Genomic DNA, 19,067 nt, shown 5'->3' with positions numbered 1-19,067 from the left:
TGAAAGGTTATGTACATACATGTGCTGGAAAATAGGAAATTTGACCGACACTTGTGCTTTATAGGGGTAAAATGTAAAAATAACATTTTTACTATAACACATTCTCATACTAGTTACGGGTGTGACTTTCCTGTATAATGCTCACAGCGATTTCAACAATTTTTGAATGAGATACATGTACATGTTGCTAAAAAAATATGCACACATACATTAAATAGATCTCCTGGATGTAGAATAGCCTCCTCCTGGGTCGTATCTATTATTATGCAAATGAACTTTAGTCAACACACATGTGGGTTTGTGTGTTGCAACAAATGGGCAAGATATAGTGGAAGTACCAACATAATAGCTTTTACAAATGAAGAATTTGGAAAGTATGTTATTTTCCAAAGGGTACATGTATGAATAATTTTGAGCACAACAGTAGATATTCACTCATAAAGTTAACAATGCCAAATTTGGAAATATATCACAGCAATGAAAACCAATTTAAAGTGTGCCCTCTCTTGATGTTGAATTGATTTCTGGAAGTACACAAACGCACATGGCATGTACATGGAAGTCCTTGAAGTAGCCACCCACTCTCCCAACTCACTGAAAATGGGCCACATACGTGAATGAAAAAACATCTCAGAAGGTCTCTGAAAACATGCCAATCTGGACTTTTTATTTGTATTTTTTGTGTTTTGTTCCAAATTCAACAGGCCTGCCTAAAGTACAAAGTAAATGTACATGTGTACGTGCGTACCAATCTTCGTGTATAGTACATGTATATTCCAGCAGAGTTAAAAAGCCACTGTAATCAATTTGTTTTAATACAAACCTTCAAAATACACCTGTGTGTCAGCTAAACTTATTTTCAACTTTTGTTTCAAAGAGTGAACGTGCATTTTACTTTTCCATATTCGTGAACAAAACTGTAATGTCATGGACGCCCCAATGTTACATTGGTTAATATCCAGAAAGTCCAGTATTTTTTTTAGATTTTGCCGGACTCGGATTTTCTCTTCTTTGCTGATTCATTGTTCTGTACATAGCAATAAGCAAGTATAAATCTCTCTCAGAAATGTTTTCAGACGGTAAATTCTGGATTTACAATTTGAACAGAAACATCTATGCACTGAACCATGTTATCCCTGGATGACTTCACAGCCACACCACATTCAGCTATCCAGGAAAGCATGGATAAATTTACTTGTTTAAAATGTGCACTTTACAATGCATTTAACCAAATAGGAATGTAAGATGTATTGAAGAAGCATACAAAGTTGAAGAAAAATTGTCTCTGAAAAGTTGATTGCAGAGCTGTGAAAACACCTGCTAGCAGAATTTTTCTCTTTAAAGGAACCAGGAAATAGAAATATTTTTTATAAATTTTACTAAAAACCCTTGAAATTGCATCTTTTGGTTTCAATTAACCTCATTTTAATTTTTTGTTTTGCAATTTTAACCCATATTTTGATGCTTTTTGGTTTTATGCTAAGCATATTTGCATATTCATGAGCAAAACTATGATGTCATCAGGCACTGAATTTCAATGTAGCACTAATTTGTGCACAGAAAATTTCTAAATTTTTTTAACCACTGCTATGGCAGCTTTTATTTTCTTTGGCAATTTATTGCTGTGTGAGTATATGGCAATAATCCAGCAAAAATCCTTTTCACAGAAATGTTCCCAGATAACAAATTTCGGATTCACAAATTGAACATGAAAACATGCAACCTGAACCACGTCTTCCTGGATATACATCAAAGCAAAAGCGCCCTCACTTGTCCAGAAATGCTTGGTCAATTTTAATGTTTGAAAAAGTGCACTGTTAAGTTCACGTACATGTAACTCAAAAAAGATGTCAAACAGTCTTCATACATGGAAGAAGAGTACAGAGATACACAAAAAGTGATTCTGAGAAAAATTCATTTCCTTGTTCCCTTAAATGTGTCCCTGACAAGAAGTATTTTTCTCAGGCCTTCACACAGGTTTCACGCCATGTGTTCACATTTACCAACTGTGACTGTCTTGGCCAATGTACGGTGATTCCACCTGTTAAAAATTCTGGATCCAATTATGCTGGCAATATACTGGTAGAGCCAGTCATCACATACCAGGTATACATTGTACATGTATGTACATGTATTCACCAATCATCAAAACAACGATCTTGCACACAGGTACTGCATATACATGTAAAGTACTGTGAAATACACTAACTGCATCTTGAATTTCATATTACAATTTGTTTTACAAGGCTGGATTATCCATTAGGTAAAGTAGGCACCGCATGTAGGTCTATAGTTTTAGCATAGTCTACATGTACATGTACCGAAAAAAATTAATTGTCGATTTCGGGAAAACTGCAAACTAGGTAGCCTGATACAGCTGAGCATCTACACTTACACCTGTGTATGAAATGCAAGTCTCCCAAGCTTGCCGGCACTGTGAAATTGGCACTGGTGCCTTGGGTGGAGTAAAAGGCCAACCAAACTCTACTGCAAAGGCCTGTGGGACAATTTTAATATGGAATTTGAGTAGGAGGCCTATAATCCCACCTTTCCTCAATACACACGTTAGCTTCCTCAACACACCACAAGGCAATCCGAAATGGGATCCCAGTGTTTATATTTCCTCCTTACTAATTTGGGAAATCCCTGGTCCACCAAAAACTACTGCTGAGTAACCATTTCCTGTGTTGCAGTTACATGTAGATAGGTTTACCCACAACTATTTAAAGTTCTCAACATCACAGATTCTTAAACTACGCGTGACCATGCACGAACATTAACCACTTCCTGCCCAGGGATTCCGGACAGGTACGCTTTATATGTGTGGCCGGGGTCTCCGAACTCAGGCAAAGGGAACAGGGCCTTGTAACAAAAGACCGTACTTGTAACAAAAGACAAGGTTGCTGGGCGTAACCAACATTTTTTCACTCTCAAAAGTGGAGATAATCCAGCCTTGTTTTGAAACAATATACCACAGTTTGGGGCATTTAGAGCGAGCGGATTACCACCGGGGACAAAAACGCTCAACCACCGCAACGATGAGTCACACAGCACCACTGCATGCTAATCTGGCCCCTATTGAAAAGAGGTCAGCATCACACTGAGCCAGGTTCGTGGACATACATGTAAGAAAGTTATATAACACCGCACAATCTGGGCTCTTTTTATGAGGCTGCAAACCTAGCTGAAATACTCCGGCGTCAATAGATTTTGTCTGTCAGGCTAGAGGGGCCACCAGACAGTCCTTCACGTGTTTGTAAGTGTCCAGTAAATGAAGATAGGAATTTTCAAAGAATTTTAAAAAACAGAAAAAAATGATAAATATCCCGGCCCAGCATCATCAACATTGATAACTGCCAGGGCAGGAAGTGGTTAAAGTGTAAACAATACTTCAAAGAATTGAGCACATATTGCAACAGAATAAAAACACATTTGCTTTCTTATTGAATAGCAAAATCATTTAATACACATACATGTACGTTAACAAAAATGGCTGCGGGATTCTGGATGTATGTATGTAGCAAGGAAAGAAAACCATTTTCTCCACAACAGAGAATTTTGATTTAATCTGTACCTAGTATACATCTAACTGAGAATATTTTGCTGGAAAATACTATATTTATAAGCTTGCTGTTTACAAACTTTAGTTTGCTGTTTAAAAATTTAGTAGCATATAAAGACAAAAAGAAGCTTATCCTCTCAGAGCTCTTATTTTCAGGCATGAGTATTCAATAAAGTACACCATATAGGTATGGCTGGCACAGTGTCTGGGGCTTAAGAGAAAAAAAGGATGTACATGTACATGTCCTACAAAGACACAGAGGCTCTTCCTTGAAACACTCGTCAACACAAATTCAAATGAATCCAAAGTTATTAACAGTTCTCTGAATTTCCTATTCTTTTTAACAGTTCAGCATCTTTCTCTGAATTTCTGGGGTTTTTTGGTTTGCCGTCTTTCTCTGAATTTCAAGGTTTTTTTGCTTGGTGTATTTCTCTGAATTTCCGATTTCTTTTTACTAGTTCAGTTTCTTTCTCTGGACTTAAGACTTTTTAAGCTTCAAACTATGAATCTACAACATGTATCAGACCACTCTCATTTTGCCTACAATTTGTATGGGCGCCCAAAAAAAAGCAGGAAACTCATCGTTTGGATGTTTTTCACTTTTACTTCAAATTCGTTCAAAATGTGCCAGTACCTGTTTACATGTATATGTCTCATTAATTTCAAAGAGGGTTGTACTCTCGTTTATTGGCTTAATAGATGTATGCGTGTGATTGTATGGTGTTTTGATAGCTGCTTCAGACTTTTAACACAATTTTTGAATATTGTTGTTCTTTTACTTTTGTACTGACGGCCAGTCAAAGTTTTAGCAGCCACTTGTGTATGCAGCAGCAAGAAAAACACAACCACTGGTGGTGGAAATGGCGGAGGGGGTGTCTGGGGGCTAGTGGAACATCCCCCCCCCACTTTTTTGACTGGGAGGGCATGCCCCCCACACTTTTTGCAGGGCTTATAATGAAGCGGGGCTTCATGGTTCAGCCTATTAACGGCTGATGCCTGATGGTCTAACAACTGCCTCCCCCCTCACTTAGAAAGTCGTTCTGCCGCTGCTAAACAGAACTATGAAATCAAAAGAGGAGACCTTTTAAAGCTCAGCATCACTAATGACAGTTATTGAGTTGGAAGGCAATAACAGAAATGTCACTTAAAGGCACCCTTTTCAGATGTCCCAAGGTGTATCAGATTCATCATGAAATTTTTTCCAATAAACAGAACAGTAGCTCAGAGAAAAATGTTCCCAAACACTACAGAATGACTGGAAGAGTGACATGTACCATTAACATAAAATAACAACGCAGTCACTAATGAGTGAGCACTTACATGTACATACGTGTAAATTTACACGTAGGAGTCCCCCTCAACAAATGTGTCAAAATGTGGCAAACTTTTGGAATGACCCGAATACCAAATTAAGTCCATTTTTTGTGAATAATATTGCCAAAGCAATCTTCTAACATAAGGAATATACACTGAATTCTAAAAGTCAGTATGGCCTATTGTGCATTTATTTGCATTTGCAATTAATTGCTTGCACTTGCATTAATTTATTTATAATTCATTTTATCTACAAAGAGCGCCCTCAGTTTTATCTACATGTACATGTAGGTGTATAAGCATTTGTTTTGGAAATTTGCATACATGTACTTTGTTCACTGTTCCTTCGCACAGTCCAGATGAATGTACTATGTACACTCGTAACAGAACCTTCAGCAAACATTGTGAAAGACTATAAAAAGTATAACAAATGTTTAATTCGTAACAGAACACAGCTTTCAATGTACTTTTTATAGGCAAGAGACACTATTCACACTAGCTAACGTAGGAGGAATTCATAACAGGTTGCTACATCAAACCGTTCATTTCATCTCCCATGGGTCAACGATAATGTACCGTACACCGTTTCCCATGGCATTTACATGTATATTACCAGGGCGCAATGCTCGTAAGATCAATACAAATTCAACAATCTCAATGCCTATGGTATTTTTGGAGTGCATTAATAAAGCTTTCGTTTCAACTAATCACAAGGCCTGCTCAGAACTTTACGAGTGGTTAGGGGACAGCTCAAGCTATTGTTTTAACGCATCACAGCAGTGTGTCAATTATCAACTGGGGTGGTATCTTTTAAGCTTTACATTATTTAGGCCTTGAATTCCAATGGGTATTGGAACACAGAGCACAACAGGTTGATGCTTACCACTCTGCAATGTTTCTAAGACTAATAAAGAGTAACATACATTTTTTATTTTACTTACAACCATTTTACAATAATCATCATTCACTACACTGTAGGTCACGTTCAGTGTCACATACATCAAGTTACACGATACGCGTACTGGTATAGTACTGGTACATAGAGCGTTTGGAGACTGTTCTCCTCAGATTAATGCAACGTATGGCCAGACGTAGACAATTGTTAATTTTAAAAACACAAAATGAAATGATACTGTAAAAGGATCCAGCTGTTGGCATTGATAAGAAATTACAAAGTAACTCAAGCGCTGATTATGCATGGCTATACATTTTGTACCATGGACTAATTTCTGGCAAATACAGTTTACTCAGTTACCGGTATATCTGTTCTCTCTGGTACTGCTACATGGAAAGGCTTCTCTGCACTGCTGCGTGTACTGATAGATGGTTTATTTACTTTATTGGAGATTAGCCTCTTCAGAAAATCGGACGGTTCTGGGATATTATCCCACTTGCAGTGCAGGATACAACAAAAGACCGATTTAAAGTCATGGTGTTTACTTGCATAAATCAGGGGGTTGACACAACTGTTGAAGACCAGGATCGCATAGGCATATGGCAAGAATGGCTCGGTGCCATTGACCAGCAGGCAGATACCGAAAGGAATCAGGCAGAGCGTAAAAGCACAAACTATGTAGAACATGTTCTTTGTGACCTTGGTTTGGTGACGGCTCATCTGAGATCTCCGAAGGGTGCCTCGGCGAACAGGTGCCGGCTTGCCACTTGGGCTGTTCTCAGTAGCCACCGATTCTCCCATGGACAATTCAGCCGAGGCCTTTGGATGCTTGGTACTCTTGACAACGTGGCAGAGATGCCTCCAGATGGATGCATAGCACAGGATGAGGATGAGGAAAGGGAGCGGATAGAACCCTAAAGCTATGATAAGATCGTAGTCACCAGAGCGGGGGTGGGTGGATGGAAATCCACAGTGATGGTACTGCTTGTTATAGCCTATCTCACCAACATCTGCGAGTGGTGGGATGAGAGTGAGAAGCAGGGGGATGGACCATGTGACTACCAGCCATGCCACGATCTTCCTTGGTGTGTAGATGATGCGATAGGCAGATGCACGCCATTTGATCAGCAGCAGGCGCTGCAGGCCAATGAAGGCCAGTGTGTACATACTGCAACCAATGGCTGTGGCCTGTATGGCTGCTGCCAAACTGCACACCCACGTGTTGAATGGCAGGCCATTCTTGCTGAGCGTCGTCGCAACTGTCCATGGGAGAGCAAGACATGTCAGCAAATCCCCTATGCTCAAGTTTACCACAAAGATATTGGTGGCTGTACAAAGCTTCTTTGACAGGGACATGGCCAGAATAACCAGAACATTTCCACCAGTTCCCAGCAAGATAACAATCAGATATATGACGGCCACTATGACTCTCTGTGTGTAGTCACTAAATTCAAAAGGTGGACTTTCTGTGGAGTTGCCCATTTCCGTACTATCCATACATGTAGTTGGTCACGAAGATACAAATAACAGTGGAATACCACTGATGACATGCATTCAAATACACGCAGTACTGAAACATGTACCGTATTTGTAAGACTGATAAATCTATAAATGACTACAACATTTTTAGCCCTAAAGAACATGTACATGTACCGGTAGCCAACAGATCAATCACATGATCGGTTTTCCTCTTCCTTGATGTGGCAATTAGCAAACTGAAAGAGTTCCATATCCGGACACAACATGTCACTTGACACCCTGTGTACAAACCCCATGAGACTGGTTTGCAAAATCTAAGTGTTTTCTAAACATATGTTTCAACAATTTCAGTGCTAAATTTGACTTTTTAGGAAATATTATCACTCTCTGATGGATAAAACAAAGTACGCATAGGCCTACTCCAAAGGAAAATTAGTGATGTTCGTACATGTATGGAACTCTTACCAAACAACCTGTTCAGGCCTCCAATTACATGTACCTACTGTAGCCCGAGTAACATAGACTCTACAAATCGCCGTTGTAGAGTCCCAGTTACTCGGACTATTTACATGTACATGTACCTAGGTGCACATGTACATGTACACATGTTTATGCCTACACATAGAGGAAAGAAGCTCCACAATGATGTCATGTTTTTAAGTGTGTAATGGTGTATGGGGCTCCAATGATAAACATGTACCTGTTGGCCACAGTTGTAACATGCTAGGCCCAGTCAGGACTCTTTTTACCAGGCTGCAAACCTGGCTGAAATACTCCGGCGTCAATAGAGTTTGTCTGTCAGGCTAGAGGGGCCACCAGACAGTCCTTCACGTGTTTGTAAATGTCCAGTAAATGAAGATAGGAATTTTCAAAGAATTTTAAAAAAACAGAAAAAAATGATAAATATCCCCCCAGCATCATCAACATTGATAACTGCCAGGGCAGGAAGTGGTTAAAGTGTAAACAATACTTCAAAGAATTGAGCACATATTGCCACAGAATAAAAACACATTTGCTTTCTTATTGAATAGCAAAATCATTTAATACACATACATGTACGTTAACAAAAATGGCTGCGGGATTCTGGATGTATGTATGTAGCAAGGAAAGAAAACCATTTTCTCCACAACAGAGACTTTCATTTAATATGTACCTAGTATACATCTAATATTTTGCTGGAAAATACTATATTTACAAGCTTGCTGTTTACAAAATTTAGCTTGCTGTTTACAAACTTTAGTTTGCTGTTTAAAAATTTAGTAGCATATAAAGACAAAAAGAAGCTTATCCTCTCAGAGCTCTTATTTTCAGGCATGAGTATTCAATAAAGTACAACATATAGGTATGGCTGGCACAGTGTCTGGGGCTTAAGAGAAAAAAAAGGATTTACCTGTACATGTCCTACAAAGACACAGAGGCTCTTCCTTGAAACACTCGTCAACACAAATTCAAATGAATCCAAAGTTATTAACAGTTCTCTGAATTTCCTATTCTTTTTAACAGTTCAGCGTCTTTCTCTGAATTTCTGGGGTTTTTTGGTTTGCCGTCTTTCTCTGAATTTCAAGGTTTTTTTGCTTGGTGTATTTCTCTGAATTTCCGATTTCTTTTTACTAGTTCAGTTTCTTTCTCTGGACTTAAGACTTTTTAAGCTTCAAACTATGAATCTACAACATGTATCAGACCACTCTCATTTTGCCTACAATTTGTATGGGTGCCCAAAAAAAAGCAGGAAACTTATCGTTTGGATGTTTTTCACTTTTACTTCAAATTCGTTCAAAATGTGCCAGTACCTGTTTACATGTATTTGTCTCATTAATTTTAAAGAGGGTTGTACTCTCGTTTATTGGCTTAATAGATGTATGCGTGTGATTGTATGGTGTTTTGATAGCTGCTTCAGACTTTTAACACTTTATGAATATTGCTGTTCTTTTACTTTTGTACTGACGGCCAGTCAAAGTTTTAGCAGCCACTTGTGTATGCAGCAGCAAGAAAAACACAACCACTGGTGGTGGAAATGGCGGAGGGGGTGTCTGGGGGCTACTGGAACATCCCCCCCCCCCCCACTTTTTTGACTGGAAGGGCATGCCCCCCCCCCTTTTTGCAGGGCTTATAACGAAGCGGGGCTTCATGGTTCAGCCTATTAACGGCTGATGCCTGATGGTCTAACAACTGCCCCCCCTCACTTTGAAAGTCGTTCTGCCACTGCTGAACAGAACTATGAAATCAAAAGAGGAGACCTTTTAAAGCTCAGCATCACTAATGACAGTTATTGAGTTGGAAGGCAATAACAGAAATGTCACTTAAAGGCACCCTTTTCAGATGTCCCAAGGTGTATCAGATTCATCATGAAATTTTTTCCAATAAACAGCTCTAACAGTAGCTCAGACAAAAAATGTTCCCAAACACTACAGAATGACTGGAAGAGTGACATGTACCATTAACATAAAATAACAACACAGTCACTAATGAGTGAGCACTTACATGTACATACATGTAAATTTACACGTAGGAGTCCCCCTCAACAAATGTGTCAAAATGTGGCAAACTTTTGGAATGACCCGAATACCAAATTAAGTCCATTTTTTTGTGAATAATATTGCCAAAGTAATCTTCTAACATAAGGAACATACACTGAATTCTAAAAGTCAGTATGGCCTCTTGTGCATTTATTTGCATTTGCAATAAATGGCTTGCACTTGCATTAATTTATTTATAATTCATTTTATCTACAAAGTGTGCCCTAAGTTTTATTTACATGTACATGTAGGTATACAAGAATTTGTTTTGGAAATTTGCATTTAACATACGTACATATACTTTGTTCACTGTTCCTTCGCACAGTCCAGATGAATGTACTATGTACACTCGTAACAGTACCTTCAGCAAACATTGTGAAGGACTATAAAAAGTATAACAAATGTTTAATTCATAACAGAACACAGCTTTCAATGTGTTTTTTATAGACAAGTCACACTATTCACATTAGCTAACGTAAGAGGAATTCATAACAGGTTGCTGCATCAAACCGTTCATTTCATCTCCCATGGGTCAACGATAATGTACCGTACACCGTTTCCCATGGCATTTACATGTATATTACCAGGGCGCAATGCTCGTAAGATCAATACAAATTCAACAATCTCAATGCCTATGGTATTTTTGGAGTGCATTAATAAAGCTTTCGTTTCAACTAATCACAAGGCCTGCTCAGAACTTTACAAGTGGTTAGGGGACAGCTCAAGCTATTGTTTTAACGCATCACAGCAGTGTGTCAATTATCAACTGGGGTGGTATCTTTTAAGCTTTAGATTATTTACATGTAGGCCTTGAATTCTAATGGGTATTGGAACACAGAGCACAACAGGTTGATGCTTACCACTCTGCAATGTTTCTAAGACTAATAAAGAGTAACAACATTTTTTATTTTACTTACAACCATTTTACAATAATCATCATTCACTACACTGTAGGTCACGTTCAGTGTCATTTACATCAAGTTACACGATACGCGTACTGGTATAGTACTGGTACATAGAGCGTTTGGAGACTGTTCTCCTCAGATTAATGCAACGTATGGCCAGACGTAGACAATTGTTAATTTTAAAAACACAAAATGAAATGATACTGTAAAAGGATCCAGCTGTTGGCATTGATAAGAAATTACAAAGTAACTCAAGCGCTGATTATGCATGGCTATTCATTTTGTACCATGGACTAATTTCTGGCAAATACAGTTTACTCAGTTACCGGTGTATCTGTTCTCTCTGGTACTGCTACATGGAAAGGCTTCTCTGCACTGCTGCGTGTACTGATAGATGGTTTATTTACTTTATTGGAGATTAGCCTCTTCAGAAAATCGGACGGTTCTGGGATATTATCCCACTTGCAGCGCAGGATACAACAAAAGACCGATTTAAAGTCATGGTGTTTACTTGCATAAATCAGGGGGTTGACACAACTGTTGAAGACCAGGATCGCATAGGCATATGGCAAGAATGGCTCGGTGCCATTGACCAGCAGGCAGATACCGAAAGGAATCAGGCAGAGCGTAAAAGCACAAACTATGTAGAACATGTTCTTTGTGACCTTGGTTTGGTGACGGCTCATCTGAGATCTCCGAAGGGTGCCTCGGCGAACAGGTGCCGGCTTGCCACTTGGGCTGTTCTCAGTAGCCACCGATTCTCCCATGGACAATTCAGCCGAGGCCTTTGGATGCTTGGTACTCTTGACAACGTGGCAGAGATGCCTCCAGATGGATGCATAGCACAGGATGAGGATGAGGAAAGGGAGCGGATAAAACCCTAAAGCTATGATAAGATCGTAGTCACCAGAGCGGGGGTGGGTGGATGGAAATCCACAGTGATGGTACTTCTTGTTATAGCCTATCTCACCAACATCTGCGAGTGGTGGGATGAGAGTGAGAAGCAGGGGGATGGACCATGTGACTACCAGCCATGCCACGATCTTCCTTGGTGTGTAGATGATGCGATAGGCAGATGCACGCCATTTGATCAGCAACAGGCGCTGCAGGCCAATGAAGGCCAGTGTGTACATACTGCAACCAATGGCTGTGGCCTGTATGGCTGCTGCCAAACTGCACACCCACGTGTTGAATGGCAGGCCATTCTTGCTGAGCGTCGTCGCAACTGTCCATGGGAGAGCAAGACATGTCAGCAAATCCCCTATGCTCAAGTTTACCACAAAGATATTGGTGGCTGTACGAAGCTTCTTTGACAGGGACATGGCCAGAATAACCAGAACATTTCCAACAGTTCCCAGCAAGATAACAATCAGATATATGACGGCCACTATGACTCTCTGTGTGTAGTCACTAAATTCAAAAGGTGGACTTTCTGTGGAGTTGCCCATTTCCGTACTATCCATACATGTAGTTGGTCACGAAGATACAAATAACAGTGGAATACCACTGATGACATGCATTCAAATACACGCACTACTGAAACATGTACATGTACCGTATTTGTAAGACTGATAAATCTATAAATGACTACAACATTTTTAGCCCTAAAGAACATGTACCGGTAGCCAACAGGTCAATCACATGATTGGTTTTCCTCTTCCTTGATGTGGCAATAAGTAAACTGAAAGAGTTCTATATCCGGACACAACATGTCACTTGACACCCTGTGTACAAACCCCATGAGACTGGTTTGCAAAATCTAAGTGTTTTCTAAACACATGTTTCAACATTTTCAACCTGTTCGGGCCTCCAATTACATGTACCTACTGTAGTCCGAGTAACATAGACTCTACAAATCGCCGTTGTAGAGTCCGAGTTACTCGGACTATTTACATGTACATGAACCTAGGTGCACATGTACATGTACACATGTTTATGCCTACACATAGAGGAAAGAAACTCCACAATGATGTCATGTTTTTAAGTGTGTAATGGTGTATGGGGCTCCAATGATAAACATGTACGTGTTGGCCACAGTTGTAACATGCTAGGCCCAGTCAGCCAGTCAATTTCTAACATGCGTGACCGTATATCATGGAGTACCCTAAATTTGCACATACAAATATTTGTGCATCCAACTTTCTCGTTGTGAAACTCTTCAACAAAATTGTGCACTGACGTTAATTTACTGTTGAAGATCGATCGTCACTTTGACATTGTTTTTTGTTGCAGCTATTTGTGAATTAAAAGCTTTCCAGGGAGACTTCGGGAAAAATATCAACAGGGGCCAATTTCACAGAGCTGCTTAAAAGCACAAAATTTGCTTTTAAGCGCAAAAAACCTTGCTTAAAAAACGAAGGTTACCAGCTTAAAATCTATGTAATTGTCACGTTAACCAAATGACAGATGAATACCATTCCAAAACAATATACCCCATGTGGAGTTTTGGCTGATAACCTGATTTGTCAAGCAAGGTTTTTCACGCTTAAGCAAATTTTGTGCTTAAGCAGCTCTGTGAAATTGGCCCTTTAGAGCTAAAGCTTTATAAACTAAATACGAAAATGAACCAGTTCAAATTAACTTCAAATAAAATTGAGAAAAATTAAAATCTAGGAGAACGAAAAAGAGGAAGTATTTTTTCCTCAAACTGCATCACCAAACCAAAGTACACGTAATAAATGCAAAAATTACTTTCTCATTCAAGAGACATTAACTGGCAGATTTTTCAGATGTAGGGCATTACCGATACCCCGTAAAATAATGTTTGCAACATTCTTGCGCAAATTAAGGTGACGTAGATTTCACTCGAGCCGACTCGTTTACAGACGACATTGTTCCTGTTGCTTCAGTGACAATAAGGTCTGTTGATATTTCGATATTATCCGATATACAGGTACAGTGTATCGATTTCGCTTTGCTATCGATATGAATGATATCACTTTAACATTGAAATCGATAAATCAAAAGTGAAAGTGAAGAATCAGCAGATTTACCCTTGATTTGGTTTTTCGTTCTTCACACAAGCTTATAAAAAGTGGTAAAATGTAAACACCTATATGGTGTACAATATTTTTTTGCATAAAACGTGCGTGTATTAAGCATGTTCTATATTTAGCAGGGCACCTTTCCACATATAGTGTAATTGAAAAGGCGTACACAATTGAACTGTAAAATACCCTTGTGTCTGGGTACCAAACATCATTGGTTATTGAGCACGTGGCAGAGCAGAGCATGTTGTTTGGGAGCTCAAAGACTGTTTTACATGTGGCTGTGACTTCAATATTAGTGAATTTTGCCTGGTACTTGTGTGTGTACATTTTGCATATATACAGTGTAAGCTACCAGGCAAAATCGTAGAGTGCTTGAGAAACAGCCGCTCACCGCACATGCAGTAAAGTATGAGACGGAGAGAACCCCCCCTGCTTTGTGTTGGTCATTGTCTCGCAGGAATCTGGGGAATTCCTTTCAGACATCTTGGGGGGACGTGTTAAGTAACAATAGTCTGGAATGTGTATAGGGATTGGACATGTTGGGGGGGGTACCCCTCGGTCTCATTTCTTGCTGGGTATAGCTCACCGAACTTGCATCAATGATAAGCAGAGAGTCCAGCACACTCTCTGGGGGTGATGCTTATTCATATCTATTGTTGTGTACAATTTTGTCAATGGTGAGAGGTTGAAGGAAGAATGCGCAATAAACCAGGGTACCGTTTGGACTTGCCGGGCTGCTCAGATCGCGGACTGGCCAGAGTACGCATGCCTTCACATGTGAATCGTTCTGACAGCAGGTTTTTGGTGTTGCCAGGTGCTCTTTTGTTTGAGGAAGATTAAAAAAGCTCACAACTTCCAGCAGACTTATCACATGCTGCATGGTTAGGACCAACCGGCAGAGGCCTAAGCCGCCTAATCGCAAAAGGTGCTGGGCATATGCCATTGGTTTTGAGTTTGGAGCATATCCTTCAAAAAAGCTTGATATATTGGTATTTTCGATATCGGGCCGCCATTATATCAGTATTGGCAATTATCTATAATTGACGGAGCTTACCCAATATATCAGTATAGGTAATTATCTATAATTGACGGAGCTTATATCCAATGTTCTTCATAATATTATTCCATGTAGGACTTTAATCAAACTTTCAAAAATGTAGTATGGGCTACATTTCAGAACAAATTTTGGTGGAAAAACTTACTAAGTGTGTGAATTATAGAGACTAGTGGAGAGTCGCCAGGTACCTGATTTTGCCACTTGCTGTAAAAACCAATCAGACTTGAATTAGGTGGCAAAATTAGGGACCTGGCGACTATACAGTCACGCATGTTATATCATGCAGCTGCAGTGCACCGGACATGCCCAGATCATGGCGAATATCCACGCTACAGTGGAGTCCCCTAACAACAGGTGGCGCACTTCAACTTTCACTTAACTTTCCTCTCACAGCATTTGCCAAACCTTTCTGTTGAAAAACTCTTAAGTCATTGGGTTAAATACTTGCACAATAGCCCTCATGATACATGGTGTTGAGCCTCTGTCATGTCTGTAAACGATTCTAGTGTCATGACATTTCGTCTGAAATCCCAAAAATGTCAGCGTCTGGAAACAGGGCTCAAATTCAGCTGAGTGTTCCCTGACACTACACAACTGGAAAATCTCAGAAAATCCTACATAAACATTTTCAAAATTCTTTAAAGTAGATCAATTCTTGTAAAGCAACATTCCTTCCATGCATCTACCCATCCACAAGTCTGTCAGAAACTTATTGTCGTAGTTTTGTGTACATTTTGAAAGTATTCATTTTATCATCGGAAAAAAATTGGAAAATCGGCCGAAAATAAAAATTTCATCAAAACATTGTAGCATGTACATAAGATCTTGATTTATGAATCAGAATATTGATAGTTTAATGAAGTTTCATTAACTGTGGAATTTGAGGTAAAAATATTGCACCTGTAAGACATGAAAGGCGAAAAATGAAAGTGCACCATGTTAGGGGCATAGGGACAGTGCCACATTAGGGTACATCAACCGGTCATGCTGTTTAGCGTCAACGCATGTCAACACACACAAGTAGCATCAACCAAGCATCAACAGCTTGAAAATACCCTCTACAAATTTAAAAGTGGTTTCCTCATATTTTAAAGACTGTAACACTTGCTACTGAGTAAGAGAAACACCAAAATTGCTTCCAGATTATCGCAGGAAAACGAAAATTTTTCGCGATGTACATGTATGGGAGCCGCCATCTTTTTTTCCTCTGCCATCCACCTGAAAACAAGATGGCAGCCGGTCAGACTATTTAACAAACAGGCCCGTCTTTGTCACGCAAATTTAACACGCAAATATCATTTCAGATAGATATGATACATTGAATTTGATACATAGGAACCTAATTAACATTGTATCCATGAGGAAGGCACTGTATAGTGGCACACTTCAAGAGTTTCTGCTGAACCGCTGGTCAACAAATACATACATGTATAAAGACATTTTTCACATTATTTTTCTTTCCAGTGAATTAGTCTTGCATGACGATGATCCTCCAGGGCCGACCTCGTGTAATTTTCTCTGCACAAGCCAAGATAACACTGCACCAATTCAGACAAGCCAGGAAATTTGTGAATGTACATGTACATGTATAATGACGCACTTTGCCTTAGGCTGAAAGTACAATGGCCATGACGTGCTACATGTACATGTACCTTAAATAGCATATTACCATCTTGACAAAAACAAAGTCCTTCGTGAAAAAAAGGTGTAATTTCCGAGTTTGAATTTTAGGAATTTAAAGAAAAGGATAAATTGTTATTATAACAAAAGGTCATAAAATTTTGGACAGCCTTGAATTAATCAGTGTGATGTTTTATATGCCGCATAAGGTAACACGTTCAACCATTATTTTATTTGTCACAGAAACAATACATAATGATCATGAAATTTGATGAAATAAAATAAAATTGCATACAAATAAATCTTACCCACCAAAACGCATTAGATTATTTGTGTTAGATATGTCTTGACATGGAACAACCGTCGAGACGATGAGGGGTCAAGTGACGTAATGTTCAACGACCTTTTCTTAAAGATGGCGACTGTGAGAGCGAGCCCATGAGATTTAAGGGGTAAAGGCAAAAAGACTGGAAAATACCAGAACGTGAGTGAAATCACTCAATAAATAGCGCTAAGAAAGCAGAGAGGTTAAGGATCATCTCTGTCATGTCTGTGTGCAAAAGAAATTGCGCCCACGATGATAAGTGGGTACGCCGATAATGTTCAGTACGCCAAAACGAAATTGCGTATACAGATGTGTGGCTAAGGTTGGATCGGGAGTGAGAGTCCGTGCCACACTAGTGGGGCTAAAAAGTGAGCATGCATGTGTGTAGGTCTGTGTGAAAACGATGTAACCCTACCTATGTAACAGCCTCATGAAACCCGGAACTATTTCAGCAGTGTGACTATCTCTATAGGCCTATTTCTATTATTTTCTACTTACGGCCGCCTAGAGCATGTTGAACCTCCATGGTTGAATTCATCGTGACTTTTATCTGGGCCTATTCATGACGAATGCGACCAGAGGCTTTGTGTTTGCCGCCCTCAAGAGGACACGAAGCGGCACGTGCGCACAGTAAAATCGATCGATCGGGCATGAAACGGAAAGCGACGTCGTCGGTCTTCTCTGCCCATTTGCCTCTCCGCCCATTTGCCACATCGCCCATTTACCTTGTTCGCCCACGTGTCACTTCGCGGACCCACACAAGATTGCGCGTTAACAATGCACGACCTAGTTTCACAAGCTTGTAGGCCTGTGGTTAACGGACAAATGTCCACGTTTTTTACTTTTTAACAGGTTTATTGTGTGCAACTTTTCGGATACAAGAATCAAAAATCAAGATTTAGACACAACAAAGGCATTTTCAAAGCACTAATACGCTCGGAAGTTAGGCCTACCGTATGCCACTGTGTGCAGTGAGACCTCCTGAAAAACAGAAATACATATAGATGCTTAAAAACGACTCTAATTCTGTGAACCAAACCACTAAAATATTCCTGAAGTTTCTGACCATTTCACGTCAGTTTTGGATCATCAAATTCGGAACGTGCTTCATGTTGTCGTGAGAGTCTGTAGCTCAAGCTACCAGCCATTCGATGCAGTTTTCGCTATGTGTGTCAATGGTGTGCCCTGCCCACTTTTTTGCGTCGGCTGAACATCAAAGAAAACCTCGACAGTCTCAATATCGTGTATTTATCATAGTTATCATTTTTATTTTATTCATGTCAACAATTAATTGGGATACCAAATATGTAAGACATAAACCATACAAGTATCAAAACAATAACTGACTGAAACAAATAGATGGCGCTTCCCAACTTAAAGTTAATAATTTGTAACATAATTATTGGATTAAACATTAAAACAACATATCGCGACATGACATAAACAAGTAAATTAATATAATGGAAACAATAGATGAGGAAGAACCGTACTTGACTGTAAAGAAGTAAAATAATAACCATTAAAGGTAAAATTGTACTGGTTAGGGCAATACCGGTACCTCGATACTTAAGACGTATTGAGATACATGTATGGGCTGTGCGCTGTAGTTAATTAATCAGTGTAGAAAACACTTTTCAGCAATGTAAGAAAACTTGAGAAATGCTGTAAGATGATGGCATTACGAACATATTCAAGGACATTATTCCATAAACGAGGAAATAGATGAAAACGAGGCAGGTGAGCGTAAGGTTGAGTTCTGGCTTGAAGGTGATTAACGACCTCTGAATGTTTACAATTTACTGTTACTCCACGACTACACAATTGATAAGATTAAACAAACATTAATTTTGGAAGCAAAAGACAATACTGCAAAATTACGCCGATTGAATAAGGTGCGGGGCCAGTTGAGAGTATCCAGTCTTTCTGTGTATGTCATAAACCGACGTTCAATGCATGACCCAAGATATAACTTAACCGAGCCTCGGGCCGGGCGGGTTCGACGCTTGATATTTTCTACTAGAAGATCTTCTTGGTCTCATAAAGGTACAATTTGGCAGGAACTGAGGCACTGAGCCACAAATTTGATAAGGCTAAGCATACGGTTAGCAGGTGAACTTGCATTCCTTATGTGGTCATTCGAGTTGAGCACTTAGGCTGAGTTCGGGCGGCTTGTTCTCGTTTGTTCACGAACAGCTTGATTTGTTGTTCGTGGGTCGATCGCTCGAACGCCGGGAATGTACAACCGGTTATTAACGCTAGTAGTTATTTGTGGCAAGCAACACGCAACATGGCAGCGTCCTTGTGCATTCTTCGAGAGTTAATGTTGGATAACTGGGCTAACTTATTTTCCATTTAAAAATTCATTTCTGTCATGGAAAATTATTAATGTTAATTTTGCAAAACT

At 39.5% G+C, this 19,067-nt stretch overlaps 3 protein-coding genes across 4 annotated transcripts in view; all 3 read right to left on the bottom strand.

Moving 5' to 3' along the window:
* tmtc1 (transmembrane O-mannosyltransferase targeting cadherins 1) overlaps positions 1 to 17,272 on the bottom strand; it is a 42,604-nt gene extending 25,332 nt beyond the window's left edge. The window contains exon 1 of one of the 2 annotated variants that reach the window (XM_022256293.2): positions 17,162 to 17,272. The gene's annotated coding sequence lies outside the window, so the exon portion shown is untranslated. The other variant, XM_087134064.1, reaches the window with a different exon arrangement.
* LOC147799689 (somatostatin receptor type 5-like) lies at positions 249 to 9,304 on the bottom strand. Its single transcript, XM_087134065.1, has one exon. It carries the CDS (start codon positions 7,266 to 7,268, stop codon positions 6,120 to 6,122), a length of 1,149 nt encoding a protein of 382 aa, XP_086990191.1. The 5' UTR covers positions 7,269 to 9,304; the 3' UTR covers positions 249 to 6,119.
* LOC110991189 (melatonin receptor type 1A-like) lies at positions 9,306 to 12,434 on the bottom strand. Its single transcript, XM_022256425.2, has one exon. The coding sequence runs from the start codon at positions 12,132 to 12,134 to the stop codon at positions 10,986 to 10,988; it is 1,149 nt and encodes a 382-aa protein (XP_022112117.2). The 5' UTR covers positions 12,135 to 12,434; the 3' UTR covers positions 9,306 to 10,985.
* Positions 17,273 to 19,067: the final 1,795 nt, after the last annotated feature.

Source organism: Acanthaster planci, linkage group LG03 (genome assembly GCF_054643075.1).
Source record: "Acanthaster planci isolate LZ-2023a linkage group LG03, COTS_SCS, whole genome shotgun sequence".
NCBI classification, from domain to species: Eukaryota; Metazoa; Echinodermata; class Asteroidea; order Valvatida; family Acanthasteridae; genus Acanthaster; species Acanthaster planci.
The sequence above is the reverse complement of the archived record's forward strand: the minus strand, read 5'-3'. Positions and strand labels throughout refer to the sequence as shown.

What these genes read in the sequence shown, in the direction of transcription:
- LOC110991189 (XM_022256425.2), bottom strand. Translation starts at nt 12,134, where the DNA reads ATGGATAGTACGGAAATGGGCAACTCCACAGAAAGTCCACCTTTTGAA.
- LOC147799689 (XM_087134065.1), bottom strand. Translation starts at nt 7,268, where the DNA reads ATGGATAGTACGGAAATGGGCAACTCCACAGAAAGTCCACCTTTTGAA.